This window comes from Culex quinquefasciatus, chromosome 3 (genome assembly GCF_015732765.1).
Source record: "Culex quinquefasciatus strain JHB chromosome 3, VPISU_Cqui_1.0_pri_paternal, whole genome shotgun sequence".
NCBI classification, from domain to species: domain Eukaryota; kingdom Metazoa; phylum Arthropoda; class Insecta; order Diptera; family Culicidae; genus Culex; species Culex quinquefasciatus.
In genome coordinates, this window is record NC_051863.1 from 18,000,491 (window position 1) to 18,024,453 (window position 23,963).

Consider the following 23,963-nt stretch of genomic DNA (forward strand, 5'->3'; position numbering starts at 1 on the left):
GTTCAATTGTTCTCAAAAAACACGTTTATTTATCAACATTTATGAGATTCTCAGAATTCATATTGAGTATCAAAAGTAATCCGGTTGTATTCACACTCACGGGATTAGCTAAATATTTGCGGAATCATACCTACGCACAGCACACCCACCCGCCTCGTATCTTCTTCAGTACATTGTGTTCTTTCTTCAAACTACCTAAACTAAAAAAAAATCTACAACAACTTTGTTTGTTTGTGCATTAAGTCTCTTTGAGATTCACGGTTATTTCATTCTGAACTAATAAGGACTCCTGTTACAAACGCGCACTTAAAAAGTATTGACTCGAAAAATCATCAACCAAAAATGGTTCCCAGTCCCGCGACTAACCTATTTACACCCCAGACCAATTCACTTCTTGCAGTAGCAATACTTCCGCACCTCCGGATCCTTATCGTAGATGCAGTTCGCCTGCGTCCCGTACTTGTTGATCCGCGAAATGTCGCTCAGCTTAACCCGAAACTGATTAGTACCCAAATCGTGCACCACACTCCCCTCGTAGATGGCCTTCCCCGGCACCGTGACTAGCTTCACCTGGTACATGTCGTGCGCGACCTTCGTCCCCGTCGAGCTAAACTCCCCCAGAAATCCGTCCGTGTCCTTGTTCTGCTTGTAGCGCACCAGGCCCTCGTGCGGGGACAGCTTCGCCGCCCACCGGATCTCGTCCAGGCTGAGCGTGGCGCAGATGCTGCGGTGCCGTTCGGTGTACCGGTTGATGTAGTCCACGATGGCCATCGCCGACCGGAAGACCGGCTCCGACGAGGACGCGTCCGCGATCGTTTCCCAGTTGAGGCAGGCGCACCAGTGCGGCTCGATGTACGCGTCCGCGCAGGAGCGGTTCTGGGGAATCTCCTCGAACAGCGAGATGGCCCGCGTGTGGGCTGGTTTCTGTTTGGACTTGAGCGTTTGCAGGTCTGGAAGGGGAAGGGTTAGAATCTCTGTTAATGCCATGCCTATGAGGTCAGTTGGGACAAACTACACTATAGCCAACTTAATGTGATAGACAAAAAAAAAAAAAAAAAATGATTTTTTTTCACTTTGTATGTTCATTGTTTTCAAACTTTGAAAATGGGAATGAATGTAGATTACAGAAAATCAGATAACTTTGGAGCATTTTTGGAGTCATAATTTAGATTACAGACCCAAATTTTTAATAAAAGTGATTTCGACGAAAACTTCGGAAAATCGAGTACGAACTTTTTTTTCAAATCCCTTAATTTTCGAATTTACAATTTTTTGCTCAAAAAGAACATTATTTACGTTTTTTTGGACATGAAATATATTAAAAAATCAAAAGTTAAGAACATAAAAATTAAATAAAAGGGCAAAACTATTATTTAATATTAAAAAAATATATAATTTATGAAACATATACTGCCGTTCTACGCATAATTGTCCCATGTTCAAAAAAGTGCAACTGAGAAAAACGCGATTGAAATTTTTCGACCGATTTCTGTGTTTCTACGCATAATTGTCCCGTGGGTTCATATTCACCCTAAGTGTCCCTAATCGCCCCAGTTAGCAGTTTATCACCCTTATTTGTGATCCTCTTGCTATACAACAGGTAAACAAGGCATAATGCTTAGTAAAACTAATGATTCCGTGTAAGAAAATACTTGGTGGGACAATTATGCGTAGAAGTTCAACGATGGGACAAACAGACTTGGTGTTGTTTTTGATGAGTTTCCGAACAAAGTACCAGATTTTATGTGTTTTTCTTAAAGTACACATCAGACTAAACTTCAAAATGGCATAAAGTCAAAATCGTCAAAAACTGACATGGGACAATTATGCGTAGAACGGCAGTATAGCATACATGTTTTTGGACTTATTCAACATTTCAATTTTAAGTTTTTGCATTATATAATGTTATAAAAATGTTGGAAAGTTTCAAATTATTTGAGATTTTGAAATTTAAAAAAATAAGCTTTTTTAATAAATAAATATTTTTTTAACTGTATTTTTAAAAAAAATGGTAAATTTTCAAAAATTAAAAAAAAATCAAATTATTTGCTCTACAGCATTGCCTTGGCGTTCTCGATTGCGAGATTCCTACTCGAAACTAAGTGTCCGAAGGCTAAATTGTTGAGGCAACTGCAAACCTATTTTTACACCTTAGCTTCCATCCACCCCAAGATTCGAACTGACGACCTTTGGATTGTGACTCCACCGAGACAGAACCCAGGGAAACGTCTCCTGCACCTGGACTGAGCTAACGACCTAACCTTTTTAGGTTAGTCCGGGGCCAACATTTACTTCCCGTCCGACGGAAGGCGTGATCAGACAAATCTCGTCTCGAAAAATGCCACCGGGACCTTCTGGGATCAAACCCTGGCCGACTGGGTGAGATGCAACCACGCTTACCCCTACTCCACCAGTCCCGGTAAATTTTAAGATTTTTGAAAATTTGCATTTTTTTAAAAATGTTATCAGGGTGACCACTCAAACCCCATTTCCAAATTCCCGACTTTTACAGAAATTCTTATCTTAAAAATGATTCCAACCAAAAATCAAACTGTTGACTTTTTTCGAAAAATACAGGAACATAACAACAAATTATTTTAAATCAAACAACGCATAAATCATGATTACTGTTATTATTCTATCAAAAATAAGAAAAAATATCTAAGAATTTGTTTTAAATATGTTTGAACCGTGTTCCCATTTTAATTTTGTAAATTTTGATATTGAGTTTTTGAATCAATGTTGATTTGTCTCGTTGTCAGTATTTATCTGTATAAATTTATTTATTTTTTTCAATGAAAAATTCAGTTTGATAAGATTTTACCACTTATTTTATTCAAAATTTTTGAAGAGACAAATTATTTAAACGTATTTGCAATAACTAAAGTCAAAATTTCTTGGATGTATTTGTATTGCAATTTCAATATTTTTTATGTTTCCAAAACGTAAAACAGTTTTTCCCTTTTTTTTCATTCAGAATTAACAACGATTGAATCTTATTCGATATTTTTAAATATTTTTAAATAAAACAAAAGTTTTCCGATAACTGCAAATCAAGATTTGTCTATAGTAATTTACCTATCAGCAATTCCATTTGAAAAGAGCCTAAACCGAAAAAAAGTTCTCCGATCGGGCTCAAAATTTTTCTGGGGGTTCCTTGGCCAAAATAATTAGACCCGTATTTTTTTGTTTGGCCATTAGGGTGACCTACATCGAAAAATGGCAATTTTCGTCATTTTTCGCAAAAACCACTTTTTTCGAAAAATCATATCTCCGCGCCATTTCATCCGATTTTAGCTGTCTTAGACGCAAAAGAAAGGTGATGCGTTTGGCTATTTGAGAAAAATAGTAAGAAGTTCCAAAAATCTAGCTTAACTATTGAAAAAGTCGTATGAAAACTTAAAATGGCGTTTTGACCGTGTCTGGACCAAAGAGCCTATGTCTGAAAATATTTTTATCAGATTCCTCGGAAAATTTCACATAACATATCAAAAAATTTGGCGATGTCGAACCGTACGTTTCGGAGATATGATTTTTTGAAAATAAAAACTACGTTTTTTGACGCGCCGCGCGCAAAAACAGGAAAATGACGAAATCGGCAAAAAATCAACTTTTTTCACTAAAACTGTGATAACTTAAAAAAATCAGCGATGACCTATACATGTCTGGGTATCAAAATTTTCGTTATTGAAAGACGCAACTTTTGGTACCCAGACATGTATAGGTCATCGCTGAAATTTTTAAGTTATCGCAGTTTTAGTGAAAAAAGTTGATTTTTTGCCAATTTCGTCATTTTCCTGTTTTTGCGCGTGGCGCGTTGAAAAACTCAGTTTTTATTTTCAAAAAATCATATCTTGGAAACGTACGGTTCGACATCGCCAAATTTTTTGATATGTTATGTGAAATTTTCCGAGGAATCCGATAAAAATATTTTCAGACATAGGCTCTTTGGTCCAGACACGGTCAAAACGCCATTTTAAGTTTTCATACGACTTTTTCAATAGTTAAGCTAGATTTTTGGAACTTCTTACTATTTTTCTCAAATAGCCAAACTCATATGATTTTCGAAAAAAGTGGTTTTTGCGAAAAATGACGAAAATTGCCATTTTTCGATGTAGGTCACCCTAATGGCCAAACAAAAAAATACTGGTCTAATTATTTTGGCCAAGGAACCCCCAGAAAAATTTTGAGCCCGATCGGAGAACTTTTTTTTCGGTTTAGGCTCTTTTCAAATGGAATTGCTGTATACTCACAAAAAAGTTCAAGAGAAACATATGGAAAAAAATGAATGTTTGCAATGACCACAAAAATAAATCATTCCTGGAATCTCTTTTCTAATAATCAATCAATGTGACAAAATGAAACAGAATCATAACTTTACGTTGGTCATATTTGTTGAAATTAGGCTCTATTTCTATATTAGTTTTTTTTTGTAAAATTGTTCTTCTTTGATAAACTAAAATTTCGATTTCGATTTATAAAATCTGTGTCAAATGCATCCAATATATAATAGGATTAGCTATCAATGTCTTCAAAATTATCATTTATCAAAAAGATAACATTAATCAAAAAGATTGAAACATTTTGCGTTAGGGTAAGATTGGAATGGAAATGTTTTTATACATTTTGATTGTAATTTCGAGATTTCGTTATACAGCAATTCCATTTGAAAAGAGCCCAAAAAAAATTCTCCGATCGGGCTCAAATTTGTTTTGGGGGTTCCTTGGCCAAAATAATTAGACCCGTATTTTTTTTTGTTTGGCCATTAGGGTGACCTACATCGTGCTAGGGTGGTTCAAAAAATGGCAATTTTCGCAATTTTTCGCAAAAACCACTTTTTTTTAGAAAATCATATCTCCGCGTCATTTCATCCTATTTTAGCTGTCTTAGACGCAAAAGAAAGGTGATGAGTTTGGCTATTTGAGAAAAATTGTAAGAAGTTTCAAAAATCTAGCTTAACATTTGAAAAGGTTGAATGAAAACATAAAATGCTATTTTGAACACTAGCGTGCACAGGGTGGGGCAACATGGGGCAACTGCCCCACCATCCTTAGAAGTTTGTTCTAAATTTGGTCAGGAGGTGTCCATAAACGACGTAATATTCGAAACGTCCATATTATTGCCCCACGTTCCTCAAGGAATTGGGCACGCTACTGATTTTGAAGGTCTCGGGACCAAAGAGCCTTTGTCTGAAAATATTTGTATCGGATTCCTCGGAAAATTTCACATATCATATAAAAAAATTGGCGATGTCGAACCGTTCGTTGCCGAGATATGATTTTTTGAATATAAAAACTGAGTTTTTCGACGCGCCACGCGCAAAACCAGGAATATGACGAAATCGGCAAAAAATCTACTTTTTTACCCAAAATTTTCGTTATTAAAATACGCAATTGCGACGCGGAGATATGTTTTTTTGAAACAAGTGGTTTTTGCGAAAAATGACGAAAATTGCAATTTTTTGAACCACCCTAGCACAATGTAGGTCACCCTAATGGCCAAACAAAAAAAAAATACGGGTCTAATTATTTTGGCCAAGGAACCCCCAGAAAAATTTTGAGCCCGATCGGAGAACTTTTTTTTCGGTTTAGGCTCTTTTCAAATGGAATTGCTGTATAGTTAAATTTCTATCGTAAATTTCGAAGTTATTTGTCGATGCTAGATCGTTTTCTATCGAAAAATCTCGATCGTGAATCGAGAAATTACGATTGAAATATTATGATCGAGTGCAACATCAAAAAAGTATGAATTCAAAAAAGAGGAGGAACTCCACATTTTTTTAAAGGTCCAATAAACAAAATTTATCATTATTGCTTTGAGTCAGGAGACCTTTAAAAAAATCCAGAAGTGTTCCTTTTGATTCCGCTTTTAGGGCCTCATTTATTTTCTTTTAACAGTAATGCCTCTTACTAAAGCGCCCAACCAAACCCTACAAAAATATACCCTACATTCAACATTGCCGAAGAGACCAAATCGATTAGAAAATCATGATACAAATTTTTAAATATTTTTATAGCCTTTTGTATGGACAAACTAACGATGCAAAATGACTCGCCAAATGACACCCACAGTTTCATCCGAATAATAATAATAAAAAACAAAACATAAAAATCCAATCAGTTTTCTCATTCTTCAGAGTATTGCCCGCTTGTGTGGGTCAATCGGACCGCGCACTGGCTGGGCTCACAATCCAGAGGTCGTCGGTTCGAATCCCGCGGTGGGCGCCCTAAAATTCTAAATGTAAATATGGATATTCGGCCCTTTTGTACCATCTTGTAATTCAAATTGTCATATTTTGTCATATTGGTTATGTCTGTAACATAACTACACGCCGATTTTTTTTTTTTTTTTTTTGCAAATTGGGTCAGGAAATTGCAATTTCACAAATTGTAAAAATATAATTGTGAAATATAAAAGAAAAAAAAAATCCTAGATTTAGGACCAAATCTGAAAAAATGGATTAAATTCAAACTAAAACTCTAAAAAGACTGTTGGACGCAAAAAAGAGACACCGTACATTCATAAGAACCAATACTCACTCAAAACATCCTGCAGCGTTTCGTGCACATCGAACGGCGTCACCAGCCGCTGCAGGTTGGTCCTAAAGTTGCCGTACTGCTCCTTGTACTGCCGCTTGAACCACTCGGGGAAGGCAAAGCTGAAAAACGGCAACCGCTCCTCCTGCTTGCCCTGCAGCGTGTTCCGCACCTCGGCGAACCGGTTCCCGTGGTCGGACATCATAATCAGGATGGTGTGGTTCAGCACTCCGGACCGCTTCAGGTCGACGAGCCAGTTGGTGATGTCGTTGTCCGCAACACCGACCAGATTGATGGAATCGTGCGAGAGTTCGCCGTGGAAGCTGAACACGAACCGGGGGTTCGAGGGGTAACTTTGCATGAACTCTTTGGTGTAGTCTAGCATGACTTTGTGGCGGGGCTGGGCCCCGACGCAGAGCCGTTTGTAGTAGCTGAGTTGGCTTTCGAGCGCCAGGTAGTACGTGCGCATGTAATGGTCGGTTGGTTGGTCGTCGAAGCCGTTTAGACGGTAGGAGAAGGTTCCGATGTAGGGGACGTCCTCGTTGAAGGACGTGATGTAGCCGTACTTTTCGTACTCACTCCAGACCATCGGGTAGATGTTGACGTACTCGGAGTTTTTCATGCGTTTGCGGGTTTCTGGCAGTTCGAGCTCGGTGAAGCCTGTTAGTAGGGGGATCAACGCCTGGGGAGTGCCATCGCCGACGATGTTGTACCCTTGCAGAACGTCCGCCTTTAGGTATTTGGTCAAGTACTTGTAGGTTTTTGGCAGTTTCCGGATGAAAGCGTTTCGGCTGAGCGAGTCGTATCCGAGCATTAGGACGTTGAGGGGCGTTTCCATGGACCAGCTGCGCCGTTCGAGCAGGTTGCGATCTTCGCGGATCCCGAACAAGATTCCGGTCCACCGTTGGCGCGAGTCCGTCCAACACCGGGCCCGCACAAAGTCGCTGTCGCGCAACGTGTAGCTATGGCTGGATCGAACGGGGGAGCTCGAGTACTGGATCTTGTAGTCATCGGTCCGGATGATGTCGGCAAAGTCGCACGTGATCTTGCCCACCGCCTTGACCGCTTCCGGTTTGATGGTGCAGGTGGATTTCTGGAAAATTTAAAAGTTTTAAGGAAATGAAGAAGAGTCGAGAAAATGTAATCAACACTCACATGACACGCGACCCAGTCGTCGTTCTCATTGCCGCACTCCACCGGCGGTTCATCCTTCAGGAAGCTCAACATCTCCGGCGAGTCCACGGGCAGGTTCGGTATCTTGCAGGCACCCTGGTTAGCCAGCGACTGTATCGATTCCTCGATCAAGCTTCTGCAAAGGGCATTGAAATCGTTAAGACGATCACTCAAAGGTACCTCAACGCGTAGTCAAGTTACATTTTCTCGCGATTGTCCATGTAGTCTCGATTGCTGAGCAGTACGTAGTCAACCAGCAGGTAGCCGACGACCAGCGCCAGCAAGATCAGCAGGTTCCGGCGGGAGCATTTCCGGAATTGATGCATTTCGGTTGTGGGGGTTTTTTCCTCCGATGGACTTGGTCTCTTACATTGGCACTGGCTGAGATCGCGCTGAGATTAGCCAGCTGGTGATGATCACACGAACTACGCTGGGAATGGCCTTACTACTGCTGGCTGAATGTATTGTGTGATAGCATGGAGCTGGGTCTCTCTCACATGTACTAACCCCACGCAAATGATGATACTTAGTTCTGTTGTGGCACGTAATGTATAGTTTATGGCGATGAGAGTGATGATCAGTTGATTATCTGCAATTGAATGAGCCAAAGGGTAGTTAGAAGTTTCTTGTTTGTTGTTTGAATTGTTCTAGGAAATTTTCCATGAATCCATATTTCGTTCAACATCGAAGAAACAAAATTCTTACGTCATTTAATTTAATTCTCGTGCTCTCGATTGGACGAGACTATTTTTAACATGTGCTTGTGAATAATTCTCCACTCTGAAATTCCACCACATTGCATTGAAGGCAATTCTGAGAGATAAAATCACGACCAATTAACGCCAGACGCTTATCGCTATGTTTAACTAACTGTTGGCTAATAATTAATAATTTAGGCAAATATTAGCCTTAGATAACTACGTTGCAAATAATGTTTCACTTCCGAAGGTAGGTAAAATAGGATTAATTAATTCCTCAAATCAATTGATTGATAATCTACCACGTGGCCCGGCCTCAACGCAACGGGATAATTTTGTTTATCTCCGTTCTGCGTCTGTCCGCTGCCACACTCTCTGTGCGTAGGTTCGATTTTTTCGCCCTCTCTTCGCACTAAAACTTACAGTTTTGTAGCAAAACATATACCTCCTCACCTTCTTCACATAGTGATACACGTAAACACCACCGGCATAACCGCGGCGACCACGACCACGTAGATATTCATATGAATATTAAACAGTTGCGAAACGGTTCTTGTGGGGCAATGATACTGGTTCTCGCCTATACCTCTGGCCTACCCTCAGCCGGTTGTTACATATATAGGTTGGAACTTCTTTGCGGCGTGTAGTTTTGGCCACTTATCACTTCCCGCGGGGAAAGTGGAAACCGCAATGCTGGTTTTGGGTTTTTATGGAATAAAAGTTGGAACTCCCTCACAAGTTCAAAATACTGACAGAAAGGCTTTCCCCAAGTTCTTTTTTTCAACTTTTAGCACAATTGGGTCCTAAAATGAAGCTTAGATTGATGATATTTTTGTTTACAGCGATAAAGCTTATTTTTCTGAGTACAATGACCCTTTGTACGACCACAAAGAGTTTAAAATGGATTTTTAAATCAATTTTGAAAAATTAACCTCGCGGTCCTTCTTGACAGAAAAGCTCCTACTTGACAGCTCGTTCCAAGGGGACCATAGTTGATCCATCGAAAAAATGTTGTCTTGTCAATTTTTTTTTGAGTTAAAATGAAAAAAAAAAGATCAGAAATGGTTTTTAATCGTGTTTTTTACCGTTGTACATAAAAATTGACACAGGGCTTTAGTACCTAATTTAAGACTTTTGGTATAAAAAAAACCCTAGTTAGTTGGTAGTATTGAGATTTTCAAAACTATAATAAAAACTATAATTTCACTTCTATTCCCCCTGGTTTTTGCAACGTGGTTATGCACGAACCCTTAGGCAAATATTTTTTTCAAAAGACTTCAAAATTTTAATGAAAATAGAAGTGAAATCAACTTAAAACAATCTAAAATGCATTTTTCTGCATTGATAATCAGATTAAGCATGTTTGGGCTGGATTAAAAATATTTTAATTTTTTATGACATTGCAATGTACAGCACCGCAACTTTTTTTAGCAAAAAAATAATTTTCATCAATACATAAGCTAAGAACAAGATTGTCCGTTCGACGCTGTGGTGAACGCAGAACGCTGTGCCAGTTCGATTTTTCCATCAACTGTCAGTCAAACAATCTGCAGGGGTTGCTTTGTTGAATGGTCGATGACTGGCAGGCTATGATGACAGGCGCAAAATTTTGCGTTTGCGTTCAGGTCTGACGGACAATCTTGTTCTTGCCTTTATAGGTACCGTAAAACGGGGTGACTTTGATAGCCGGGGTGACTTTGATAGGTTTGCGATTTTTCCGCAAAATGAAGAGTACAATTAAAATACGTAAGGAATGGTTCAGAAACATACTGACCGTGGTAGAGAAGTGTTCAAAGTACCTCAAGAAGAACTTTTTATAAATTTTTGAAAGGTTTATAAAGTTAGTTAACTATAGTTAAGAAAATGTTGATGTAAGTCATTATTTTAAACTTCTCAAAGTGTCATGATTTTCTCAATGAACATGATTTTTAATCGGAAAACGGAATGCATTTTCGGATTCTTTGGACAATTTTCCACTAGGAGAAGGTTAAATAAGTTTGTAAATAATAAATAATATGTGTTTTTGAAACACAATAAAAAAAATCTACAAATTTATAGGCAAATTCAGTTGAACAAATTTCATGTAAAATGTGAAAACTTGTGATTCGTGCAATCTAAAATGCAATATAAATCGATAATTTTATAAACAAAACAAGTTTTAACAAATTTCAGGCAAAATTCCGACTTTTTAACAATTTTACCTGAGATGTATATGTATTTTGTTAAAAAGCTTATAAACTTAGTTAACTTAACATAAACATTGATTTTTTTTTTCTTACAAACTATATCAGCTACATTAGTGATGATACATTTAACGTACAAATAAAGTTTGAACATCTTAAATGGGTAATTCTCTACCAACTCACACGAAATCGGGAAAAGTTGCCCCGACCCCTTTTCGATTTGCGTGAAACTTTGTCCTAAGGGGTAACTTTTGTCCCTGATCACGAAACCGAGGTCCGTTTTTTGATATCTCGTGACGGAGGGGCGGTACGACCCCTTCCATTTTTGAACATGCGAAAAAAGAGGTGTTTTTCAATAATTTGCAGCCTGAAACGGTGATGAGATAGAAATTTGGTGTCAAAGGGACTTTTATGTAAAATTAGACGCCCGATTTGATGGCTTACTCAGAATTCCAAAAACGTATTTTCATCGAAAAAACATTAAAAAGTTTTAAAATTCTCCCATTTTCCGTTACTCGACTGTAAAAATTTTGGAACATGTCATTTTATGGGAAATTTAATGTACTTTTCGAATCTACATTGTCCCAGAAGGGTCATTTTTTCATTTAGAACAAAATTTTTCATTTTAAAATTTCGTGTTTTTTCTAACTTTGAAGGGTTATTTTTTAGAGTGTAACAATGTTCTACAAAGTTGTAGAGCAGACAATTACAAAAATTTTGATATATAGACATAAAGGGTTTGCTTATAAACATCACGAGTTATCGCGATTTTACGAAAAAAAGTTTTGAAAAAGTTACTTTTTGCGTTTCTCTTTGTTTCGTCGTCCGTGTCTGTCGCGGGTGACCATGAATGGCCATGATCGATGACGACCAACTTTTTCAAAACTTTTTTTCGTAAAATCGCGATAACTCGTGATGTTTATAAGCAAACCCCTTATGTCTATATATCAAAATTTTTGTAATTGTCTGCTATACAACTTTGCAGAACATTGTTACACTCTAAAAAATAACCCTGCAAAGTTAGAAAAAACACGAAATTTTAAAATGAAAAATTTTGTTCTAAATGAAAAAATGACCCTTCTGGGACAATGTAGATTCGAAAAGTACATTAAATTTCCCATAAAATGACATGTTCCAAAATTTTTTACAGTCGAGTAACGGAAAATGGGAGAATTTTAAAACTTTTTAGTGTTTTTCCGATGAAAATACGTTTTTCGGAATTCTGAGTAAGCCATCAAATCGGGCGTCTAATTTTACATAAAAGTCCCTTTAACACCAAATTTCTATCTCATCACCGTTTCAGGCTGCAAATTATTGAAAAACACATCTTTTTTCGCATGTTCAAAAATGGAAGGGGTCGTACCGCCCCTCCGTCATGAGATATCAAAAAACGGACCTCGGATTCGTGATCAGGGACAAAAGTTACCCCTTAGGACAAAGTTTCACGCAAATTGAAGAGGGGTCGGGGCAACTGCTGTGTGAGTTGGCGGAGAATTACCCAAATATGATTTTAACAAGAAAAACTAAGTCTATCAAAGTCACCCCGGAATTAAAACTAAGAATTTTCAACGTAACTTTTTTTTCTAAACACTATTGAAAAAACTTTTTTTTCCAAAATAGTGCATGGACTTTGTGTGGCCTACCCCAGTACATGTTTAAAAAATAATAATCTTGAGAAAAACCTTACCTGTTGGAAAATATTCTAAAAACAAATTGAAATCCTATCAAAGTCACCCCGGTTTACGGTATTTTGGAAACTAATGATTGCAAAACAACTTGACAGATGTATAAGGGTAATTCTCCGCCAACTCGCACAGCAGTTGCCACGACCCCTCTTCGATTTGCGTGAAACTTTGTCCTATGGGGTAACTTTTGTCCCTGATCACGAATCCGAGGTCCGTTTTTCGATATCTCGTGACGCAGGGGCGGTACGACCCCTTTTATTTGAGCATGCGAAAAAAGAGGTGTTAGTCAATAATTTGCAGCTCGAAACGGTGATGAGATAGAAATTTGGTGTCAAAGGGAGTTTTATGTAAAATTAGACGTCCGATTGGATGGCGTACTAAGAATTCCGAAAAAAAAGGTATTTTTCATCGAGAAAAACACTAAAAAAGCTTTAAAAACTCTGCCATTTTCCATTACTCGATTGTAAAAATATTTGGAACATGTAATTTTAAGAGAAATTTAATGTACTTTTGCAAGCTATGAGTGAATTTTCTGATCAGTTTGGTGTCTTGGGCAAAGTTGTAGGTATCGTTGAGGACTATCCAGGTTTTTAAGCGAAGATGGCGTTCGATTGGTGACCGTCCGATCTGTCAAAATCACGCAGTAGCACCAACATTAGAAAAAAATGTGGCCGTCATGCCATGGCACACTTTTTTCGCAATGTTGGTACCACTGCGTTATTTTGACATTTCGGGCGTTCATCATTCGAACGCCGAAACGAAACTATTGGCACTACGCCCCCCGGGGCATGGCCTTCCTCTAACGTGGGATTTCTGCTCCAGCGCCTCTGACGAGACAGGAGAAACCGGGACCGACGTTTTACTTCACCATCCGATAGAAGCTCAGTGGATAAGGCGGGAATCGAACCCGCGTCTCATAGCATCATCGGGATCGGCAGCCGAAGCCGCTACCCCTGCGCCACGAGACCCACATTCGAACGCCATTTTCGCTTAAAAATCTGGATTGAGAAAAAATACATACACGGAAAAAAATTGCCGTTTTTTTTATTAACTTTTTTACACAAAACTCAAAACAAAACTTTTCCAACATACGTAGTTTTTGATTTTTGAGATTTTTTTTATATGTTTTAGGGGACAAAACCCTGCATATTTTATGTTGAATTGAATTTACAATCGAAAAGTACTTAACAGATTTTTTGATAAAGGGCTCAGTTTTTAAGATATAGTCTAGCTTTTTAATTAATTTTTTTAAAATTTATGAGAAAATAATTTTTTTTGTTGCCAGATTTTTCGGCAATTTGAATGCCACATTAGGGTGGTTCAGGGCCCCTTGGAAATGCAAAAATGTCAGCTAGATCGCTGCATTGTTGATAAAATCATTGTTCTATGTCCACAGAAGCTCCCCTGAAATTTTCAGCAAATTTGGTTCAGGTTTCGTCACAGCTCTTGAGCATTTAAGTTTGGCTGGAAATTCTAATGTTTTACTATGGGGGAAAACCCCATTTGATATTTTATTTTCGGTAAAATCAGCCATCCAACCAAAAAAAGTAATTCCTGAGATTCATACAGTTTATGGTATGGAGAGCATTTTTCTAGTACATCACAAGTTGATCCAAACAAATCTGGCTTAATTAATAATGGATTAAGCTAAAGTGTCGTAACTGTATTTTGCAAAGGGCCAACTCAGACATTTTGTTTTTAATTTTCATGTAGGCGCTCACTATGATTGATTGAGGTGTGTTTGACAAGACTGAAAATTGTTGAAAAGTCGTCACCGTTCTGTTGGTCTTCATCCCGGCAAACTTGGTCGCTGGTCCGTTCCTGTTGTCTTGCTGTCCCCGCGTAGAGTAGAGAGAAGCAGCCTGGTCGCTGACGCTCGTCCGTGCACTTGCCGTCGCCGCGAGGTGTTTGAAGTAGAAGCCTGGTCGCTTGACGCTGGATTCCGGTCGTTTGAAGGAGAAGCCTGGTCGCTGGACGCCGTTCGCTCCGTTCCTGCTGTCCCCGCGTAGAGTAGAGAGAAGTAGCCTGGTCGCTGACGCTCGTCCGTGAACTTGCCGTCGCCGCGAGGTGTTTGAAGTAGAAGCCTGGTCGCTGGACGCCGTTCGCTCTGTTCCTGCTGTCCCCGCGTAGAGTAGAGAGAAGCAGCCTGGTCGCTGACGCTCGTCCGTGAACTTGCCGTCGCCGCGAGGTGTTTGAAGTAGAAGCCTGGTCGCTTGACGCTGGATTCCGGTCGTTTGAAGGAGAAGCCTGGTCGCTGGACGCCGTTCGCTCTGTTCCTGCTGTCTTGCTGTCCCCGCGTAGAGTATAGAGAAGCAGCCTGGTCGCTAACAAGCCTTTATTGCGTACGTGCATTAACTATCAAGCAGTACGCTCAAGTACCAACAATCAAGAAGTGATGGTTCGCACACGTGAGGAGTCATCTTTTTTTTTGATTGGAATTGGAAACCCTGATTCTCTAACGAAACTTCCAAAACTTCCTACTGTTCGGGAAACATTGGCGCGGTGCATGTACCTTGTACAAGAACAACGCAAGGTTGACCAGGCCTGCAGGTCGACGACCGCCGAGCTTCTGGATACATGGGAACGGGTGCACATACCGCTACAACTAAAACAGAACGTTGTTGTAGTGATCCGGAAGCTGTACGATGACTGGGTCAAGATCAAGAAAAACAAGCAAAAAGAATTAGACCGCAAAAAGAAATTTTTGGCGAAACTGGACACTCTGCTGGATATTTCCAGTCGAAAAGCAGAGACTACGGATGATCGTGCCATGGAGTTTCTGGAGGACCAGAGGGGTAGACGACAATTTGGCTTAGCAGTGATGGACGGCTCAGCATCGAAGCGGAAGTCAGTTGTGATTGAACCGGAAGCAGAAACAAGCGTTGAACCCACAGGTAGTAATAATATAATAACATTTGCAGAACATAAAAAAAACTATACAAATCTAGGCGACACTTCAAGCACAGATCCAGACTACGTACCCGAGCCAAAGCGGGTGAAAATTGATCATCACATCAAGAGCAGCGAAGCAAAGCCAAACGTCCTGACGGAAGACGTTCTAAGTGCTCTGGACAGGAACAAGGTGTCTGACCGTCAGGCGTTCAAGATCATCATGCCTGTGGTAGCTGCTCTTGACGTAGATGGATCAACGATGGCACTGTCTCGCAGCACGATAACGCGAAGACGGCAAGAGGCTCGTAAAGAGATCGCGGTTAGAGCCAAAGCAGAGTTCGATCCTCAAGGGCCCTTGGTCGTTCACTGGGACGGGACGAAGTTGGAGAACGTCGGAAACTCCGCTCATTCCGAAAGGTTGCCAGTTCTGGTGTCATGGAGCGACGGAGAAAAGTTGCTTGGAGCTCCTGCTGTTTCCCATCCAACAGGTTACATTGAATGGCACATTAATAACCTAAAACTAATTATATTTTATGATTAGGCGACCAAGAATCTCATGTGGTTTACGACTGTTTGGAAGAATGGGATTGCTTATCGAAGGTTTGCGCAATGTCCTTCGACACAACGAGCGTCAACACGGGGAAGTTCAAAGGCAAATTTACATCTTTTCTGTCAGCTAATTCTTTGTAATAAGGCTTTCATCAACTTTTTAGGAGCTTGCGTCAAGCTAGAGCAGTTAATGGGCAGAGAGCTTATGTGGTTAGCATGCCGTCACCACACGCACGAGCTGATTTTGGCCAAAGCCTTCTCCGTGTGTTTCGGGCCGTCGACGTCTCCCGAAATACCGCTTTTTAAGCGGTTCCGGGACAAGTGGGAGGACATCCCGAAGGAAAGGGTAGCGCCGCTGGTAGTCACCAAGAAGTGGTGTTCCCTCAAGGACACGGTGATCAGCTACCTGAAAAGCGCAAATACCTTTCCTAGGGATGACTACAAGGAGCTGCTTGAGCTGACATTGGTTGTGTTGGGGGAAACACCTGAAAAATTTACTTTCAAAAAACCCGGGCCGATCCATCATGCCAGATGGATGGCAAAAATGCTGTACGCCATCAAGATCTACCTGCTGCGGGAACAAGGGTGCTTATTCGAACTGACGCGTGAGGAGGTTAAACAACTGAAAAGGTTCGTGAGGTTTGGTACATTGTTGTACGTCAAACCGTGGCTGCAAGCTCCACTCGGCGTTGACGCCGCGACGAACGACTTGAATCTTTGGAACAGCATCAACGATTTTCGAAAAACCGATCCGGAAATAGCATGTGCTACCTTAGCCGTACTTGAGCGCCACCTCTGGTACCTTTCAGACGAGCTCGTTGGCTTTTCTCTGTTCTCAGAAAAGGTTTTGATGATATTTATTTTTTTTATAAATTATTTAACTAATAAAATTTTCCCAGGTATCAGCAGAAGAAAAGCAACGGGTGGTGCAGGCAATGAAAACTATTCCCGCGGGTGAACGGTCTGTGCTCGGCGATCCGGAGCTTTTGAAAACTGGCCGGGCATCGCTAGCTGATTTTTCGACGATGCGAACGGCATCAATTTTTGCTAAATTATCCATCGATGATTCATTTACGGAGCGTCCACCAACCGAGTGGGCAGAAATTGAAGGTTTCAAGGCAGGATTACGAGTGGTGCAGAACCTGAAGGTCGTGAACGACATTGCGGAGCGGGGCGTAAAATTGTGCGAAGAATATAACAAAGTGTTCACTAAGAACGAAGCCGAAAACCAACGAGTTCTACAAGTTGTCGAGCTCAACAGAAAGGCCGTCAAAACAGATTGTACCAAGGCGGAGTTGCTGCAAAAATTTAATTGATTTGTTCACCTGTTCATTTGTTTATTGATTGTTTGTCGTTACTGTTATTGATTGTTTCACGATACTGTTGATAAAAATATTGATGTTTCAACCGAATAAACAGCGATTTAAAAGAAACAAAAACTATAAAAGAAAGAAAAACTTGACACACTATCTGTGGGAGATATTATATGGCAAAAGCAAATGTGTTCAGTACCAATTTCTCAAAGTTTCTTAAAGCGAGTTTAGCATTCTATATATATTTTTTTTAAATTTGCACTTCTAAGCATTTTTTAAAAAGAGAGGTTATTCCTTAATAGCTTTTGTTTGTAGGACTTAAACTATAATTTCTTGTCATTATTACACACAATATCGACCGAGCCACGTAGACCAGAGATAACGCATCCGCCTCGTAAGCGGTAGATCGGGGATCAGATCCCGGCTCGGACCAACACAACTGGTGATCTTTTCCCTTCTGGGTTCAATTGCTTAGTAAAGGGAAGGTAGTGTATCATCACAAGCTGGACCTTATCATGACACCTTAGGGAGGCAACCTATGGAATGTTAAGTTTAACCTTAACATGATAACATTGAGTTGATTAATAAACTGTCACTCAATCCGCTTTGTAAATGACGGCCCCGATACTCTTGACGGTTGTTATCACAGACAGACTAACAAATGCCACACAGGAAAAACATTGCAAAAGCTGGCCAATCCAGGTCCACGCACGCTAACGGAATCACCTGGTCCCTCACATCCAACTGAAATGTGGCTACCTGTACGCCATTCATCTAATAATAATTTTATTTAACCGAAAGTCATGTAATACAAAAAAAATCTTTTCTCTAGGTAGAGGGTCCCATCCTAGCTCTCCATACAATCTTCTGTACAATTGCTTCTCCCTGCCCTTTTTTAATTCCAAATGGAGGAGATTTTTGAGATCTTTTGGCTAACGCATGACTCGTCTTGTATCGCAAACATTTTTTTTATCTTTTTTTTCACGGTGTAATTTAAGCGTTAAATTGGGGAAAATTGACCTGGCGACGCTTTCGAGGAGACAGTTCACACCAGTAATGCAAGCCCTAGCGGTACCAGGAGTGGCTTGGGGGGTCCCGTGCCCCCCCTTCGACAAAAATTTGTTCTAGATTTGTCCGGGGGGTAAATGAAAAAAAATCCCAAAATGCGTGAGCCCCCCTCCCTTCTGTCAGAGCCTGGCTAAGCTACTGAATGCAGGTAGCTAATCGCCTTCACGCGGAAATGTTGGTCAGGTGACTCCGTCAGCGTCCGAGTACCCGGTCGGGCTAATGTGTAGTGTGAGTCCCGTGCGTACATAGGCAGATGTCTATTAATTACTATCCCCTCGGTGGAACTTCCCTGTCATTTAGGACGACAACTCTCAGTCCACTGCAGAGGAAGAACCCCTCACGACATGCCGGAAGCAGCAGAAGAAGAAGGGAAGATGCGTAGCCAAACATTCGGCACGCTTGAATGGGAATGAACCGATGCACCGGTGACAAAAATCGCGAACGCAACCGTAAGCCACCAATTAACCAGCCGACCTGATACGTCGTGTTTTCTGGGATTTCGCCAATTTTCTCTAATCACCAACAACCCGCTCCGAGTCAAACTCTCCGCTGGACAAGTGCTCAGTTTCAATTGGAACCTGAAAGAGACGGAAGAAAAATGGTGAAATTGTTCCTCAGAAGTTGAAACGCTTTTTCCATTTATTTCTGACATCAACAACAAACAAGTTGTCAAATGAATTGCCATCGATCAAAGTGAGCCATCAAGTGAAAATTTGGCGAAAGAGGCCCTTTGGAAAATACAACATCGCCACCTTTACTTAAACCACTTATAACTAAGTCAGTTCTACTTAGATCAACTTAAAATGTTCTACAGAATTGTTCCTCATATAATAATTGATATATATCTCAGGTTTTAGGCATTTTAGTAGGATACATTATTTTTGCGGTCAGAAAATGTAAAAAAGTGAAGATTCCCCATGCAAATCCCAGCCAAACTTAAATGCTCAAGAGCTGTGACGAAACCTGAACCAAATTTGCTGAAAATTTCAGGGGAGCTTCTGTGGACATAGAACAATGATTTTATCAACAATGCAGCGGTCTAGCTGACATTTTTGCATTTCCAAGGAGCCCTGAACCACCCTAATGCCACATACATGCCGAACACACAAAATCAATCAGAAAAAAAACCTTTTCCGGGTATCGTTTTTTGAATATTTGTATAGCATTTTTGCATGGACAGCTGCCGAAATTGTATGTTGATTTGTATGACCGAACTAATCTTGCAAATATTTTTTTTGGCACAGAACAAGTACCTACTCACAAAATTTCAACCAATTATTGAATAAAAAAAAACAAAAGAAAAATTAAGAAATTGAAACTTGATGCAAGGATGATTATTCTTCTTGAATCTTAACAAGTTTTGTTTTCTAAAAAGTGTGCTAAAAGTTGTTTTTTTTTTATTTTGAGTTTGAAAAAATATAGGACCTGGATGAAAATCCCAAGCTTAATGGAAATGGAAATGAATTAGAAGTTGATTACATACGCCCTCAAAGGACCAAATTTAAGCATTTTAAAAATATGTTGATACTTAGGTCAGAATGAAAGGCATTATAGTTTGATGTGAAGACAAAAAAAAAATGCAAGAATTATCCAAACAGCAGGGTTGTTACGGAAAAATCGAAAAAAAAAATCCGCGCCGACCCAAAAACCTAATCCGCGCGAAATTTGCGCCATATTAAAAAAATCGCTACAAACATAGAAGAGAGTAACATAATGAATGAAATTTCAAACGAATAAAGAATAATACAGAAACCATTTGGATCAGTACCGTTGATCAGTTGTGGATTCATATCCCACCTGCACCAAGTGGAACCTTTTTTGCCAGTTCTGAAACAATATTAGCATTTTTTGTAACACTTTAAATATCGTTGCTTTGAAAACTAATTCAGGAAAAAAAAATTAAATTCCAAAAATTTCAAAAATTTAAAACCATAAAATAAATTACCAAATAATAAAATCTAGGGATTTTGTACTTGATAATTCTCACCAAAATTTTACTCTGGAAAATCGAAACACGATTTTTTTTAATAATTTAATAATTTAATAATTTAATAATTTAATAATTTAATAATTTAATAATTTAATAATTCAATAATTTAATAATTTAATAATTTAATAATTTAATAATTTAATAATTTAGTAATTTAATAATTTAATTATTTAATAATTTGATAATTTAATAATTTAATAATTTAATTATTTAATAATTTAAAAAATTAATAATTTAATAATTTAATAATTTAATAATTCAACAATTTAATAATTTAATAATTTAAAAATTTAATAATTTAATAATTTAATAATTTAACAATTTAATAATTTAATAACTTAATAATTTGATGATTTATTTATTTAATAAATTAATAATTAAATAACTTAAGAACTTTCTTTAAAAAAAAATAAAAATCAATTGTAATATTTTCGTAATTTTTCAATTTAATAATTCGTACTCTTTTACGTTTTTTGAGTCTGTAAGTTTTGGCAATTTTAAATAATAAATTCTATTTTTTTTATTATTTGAATATGTAAATTCTGAAATTACGAAGTGCTGAATTCCAGATTTTCTATTTTTTTTTAATTTTAACATTACATTTCGCTTTTAGACGGAGATTTCAACAGATTGCTAAGTGGATTTCGTCATGTTGTGCTAATTGGGAGCAGAATCAATTCTACCTGAATCAGAGTGGCAACAGAATTTTTCAATTTTTCAATAAACCAAAAATTTGAAAATTTCAATTTTTAAATTGAAAAAACTTAGAAAATCTAAAAAGTTTCATAGCTTCAAATTTTTGAAATTCTGTAATTTTTGGAATTTTGTTATTTTGATTTTAATAAAATTGTTATTAATACGAGTTGTTCGGCAGATGTTTTAAAAATAATGAGTTGTAAATAATGTTATGTTTAATTTATATAACAAATCTCAATACATTTATAAAAATCGCTCCTTGAAGATTATTTCGAAATTTCATTTTAATAAAAAATCAATAATTTTTAGAAGACAATTTTCTTCATTAACAACTTCTTAGAAATTGATGTTTTTGCACTCAACGAAAATGATTGAACTTATTTAATTCCTAATAATATTTTCCTTTGTAATTTGAAAGAAATTCTATCGTTCTCAATTTTTTTTAATCAAAATTGCTATCCGCGCGAAATCCGCGCCTGAGCAAAATTAGCCAGCAAATCCGCGCCAGATCCACGCGATTCGCGCCGTCTGTAACAACCCTGAAACAGAGAGTTGCTAAATTAGTTTAAGTATCATAATCTAAATTCCTAACTAATCTCTCCTAATCCCATGAACACATTGCATAATGTCATTCTAACGCAACTTAACTCATGTATAATCAATACATTCTGTTGTGTGTGTGTGCGGTGGGGCAACAAGAAACCCATTAAATTTGGATCACCATCAGTCACTTGTCGTCCTCAAACGATTCCATTTAGAACCAGAAAAGGGTCGCAAATGTCCCCAAGACACCCTCCAGCCACTCTCTCTCCCCCTAACTACGTTCTCGGCACCAGCCCATACCATCACCGTGTGTCAGTCTGTTGCGCTCGTAAAACTTGCTCCAAATTATCGTACACAGAAAACAAAAAAGAAAAAAAGGAAGACACATCTCCTCCCAAACAAACAAGATCCGATGGTGTTTACACTACTCTCAACTCCGTACCTCCTCTGGTGTTGTCGAACAGCTTTCCCATCGGCATCCAGCGTTTGTTTTATAACATCATCATCAACATCAGAGTAGCCAGGAACGTCACAGAACCACGCAGCAGTAGAACATGTCCAGGTCAAACAGGACGACCGACGAGGGGGAAAATCGATGAAAAAGGAGGAAGTTTTTCCTTGCTGCCACAGGACAAACACACCTTTTTTTTTTCTTGATGCCTTAATATCACGACTTTAGAAGGATATCATTCGACTCCACTGTAGCTTCTAAGCTTCACCGTACGGTTTGGAACCATATTCCGGATTTCATTGACCGCTAATATCACTGGTAAAGGTCGAGATTCTGTTAGCAAATTTGGTGAATCGAAAATTTTCACTTTTAGCACCAGATGAGATGAGATTCAGCACATATATGAATATCCGGCGGTTTAGCAGAGAGGGGAGAATATTACAACGTACGTCCACACCGGGTTGACTGAGTTCGCGGACTGATTTCGTGCTTAGGGGATTGGCAAAACCTTATGAAATTGAAGAGAGAAGAGAGCGGATTGGATATTAACGGGGTAATTTGGTAATCGTTGAACAAAACATTAACTTTTTGAACATAACATTTGAGAACTAACGAAATATTTCTAACAATCTGGTAAACATTTTCCTTAACTTTAAAATTACAAAAAAAATCTAAACTGTCGGTTAAGCAATCTACGAACGCTTCTCTCACTAAAATACCACGAGGTTTCACACACTCTTTACCAACACAAACAAAATACCAAAGAGCGCGTGAGATTTGAGAGTTTTGTTCACTCTCAATCGAATCATTTTCTCTCATTTTCTTGTATCACTCCATCCATAGTTACATGCAAACAAACAAACAATCCAACGATTCTTCTTTTCTAGCCTCTCTGCTCTCTTGACTTTGCTTTGTAAAATTGAGCGTTTACAATTTTTAGCCGGCTTTCTTGTTTATGTTTGCTTATGCTGCCCTTTTCGGGATAATTTACTGCTCCATTGGCGGAAATAAGAGACCTATAAGAACCATTCTCCACCAAAATCGGAAATGGATTTTATCTGATTTTTTTAATTCGTCGCCGTCGTGTTCATTTGTCGTACGTACATTTTGGGCCAAATTGGGTCCTAAAATGAAGCTTAGATTGCTGATATTATTGTTTACAGCGATAAAGCTTATTTTTTGAGCACAATGACCCTTTGTACGACCACAAAGAGTTTACAATGGATTTTTAAATCAATTTAGAAAAACATAATCTCGCGGTCCTTCTTGACAGAAAAGTTCCTACTTGACAGCTGGTTTCAAGGGGACCATAGTTGATCCATCGAAAAAATGTTGTCTTGTCAATATTTTTTTTTTGCATTAAAATGATCCGGAAATCTTTGATAGGGTTGTCAGATTTTCAATGTTGGAAAGGTCTTTTGATTACCTATCCAACGACAGGTCGCATGATAGATCCGGATAATTTCAATTTTCAATTCGGTTTTATTGGTGAATAATCAAGAATGAGTTATTTTGAATTGCATAACAGAGTTTTGGAGTTCCTTACAGCTGTGTGTTGCATCATAATCCATTTAGGAACAATTATTTCTTTAACAAAGGCACTAGCAAGAGTAAGAAAAACTATTTATTACAGAAATAATAGATCCGGATAACGTTTTTTTTATCAAAATATCTGAGATCCGGTTTCCTAAAATTGCATATGTAATACTTAAATGCTAATACATTTTGATAGGTTTGTCAGATCTTCAATGTTTATGTCGCGTTGAAATGGTATTTCAAATATCTTTCTGAAAATGTGTAACATGATGGGTTTTCTTACTAAAACCACCCTTTTTACAATCTCCCGAACTTTAGCCATAATCGTGTTTTAGCATAACTTTTGAAGTACTTAACTAAACTGCATCATTTTTAATAGCGACTTATGGGACCCCAAGACGGATCGAATGAGGCCAAAACGGACAAATTCGGGTTTTTTTTATCAACATCCCACCACACACACACAGAGACATTTACTCAAAATTTGATTCTTAGTCGATATGTATACGTAAAGATGGGTCTACGAGGTCAAATTATGAAGTTCAACTTTCGAGTGATTGTATAGTAGAGGTGGGCAAAAAAAGAGCGAACCGCTCAAAGAGCCGGTTCATTGAAAAGAGCGAACGAACCGTGGCTCACAAAAAAAGAAC

At 38.5% G+C, this 23,963-nt stretch overlaps 2 protein-coding genes across 2 annotated transcripts; one reads left to right on the top strand and one right to left on the bottom strand.

The window, feature by feature from the left end:
- Nucleotides 1-6: 6 nt before the first annotated feature.
- Nucleotides 7-22,271, bottom strand: LOC6053485. Its single transcript, XM_038266273.1, has 5 exons — nucleotides 21,769-22,271; nucleotides 7,911-8,298; nucleotides 7,692-7,845; nucleotides 6,540-7,629; nucleotides 7-950 (listed from the first exon to the last, which is right to left on the bottom strand). Exons 2-5 carry the CDS (start codon nucleotides 8,033-8,035, stop codon nucleotides 388-390), a joined length of 1,932 nt encoding a protein of 643 aa, XP_038122201.1. The 5' UTR covers nucleotides 8,036-8,298; nucleotides 21,769-22,271; the 3' UTR covers nucleotides 7-387.
- LOC119770785 lies at nucleotides 13,641-17,482 on the top strand. The gene is made up of 2 exons (XM_038266274.1): nucleotides 13,641-16,560; nucleotides 16,616-17,482. The coding sequence occupies exons 1-2, from the start codon at nucleotides 15,724-15,726 to the stop codon at nucleotides 17,030-17,032; spliced, it is 1,254 nt and encodes a 417-aa protein (XP_038122202.1). The 5' UTR covers nucleotides 13,641-15,723; the 3' UTR covers nucleotides 17,033-17,482.
- Nucleotides 22,272-23,963: the final 1,692 nt, after the last annotated feature.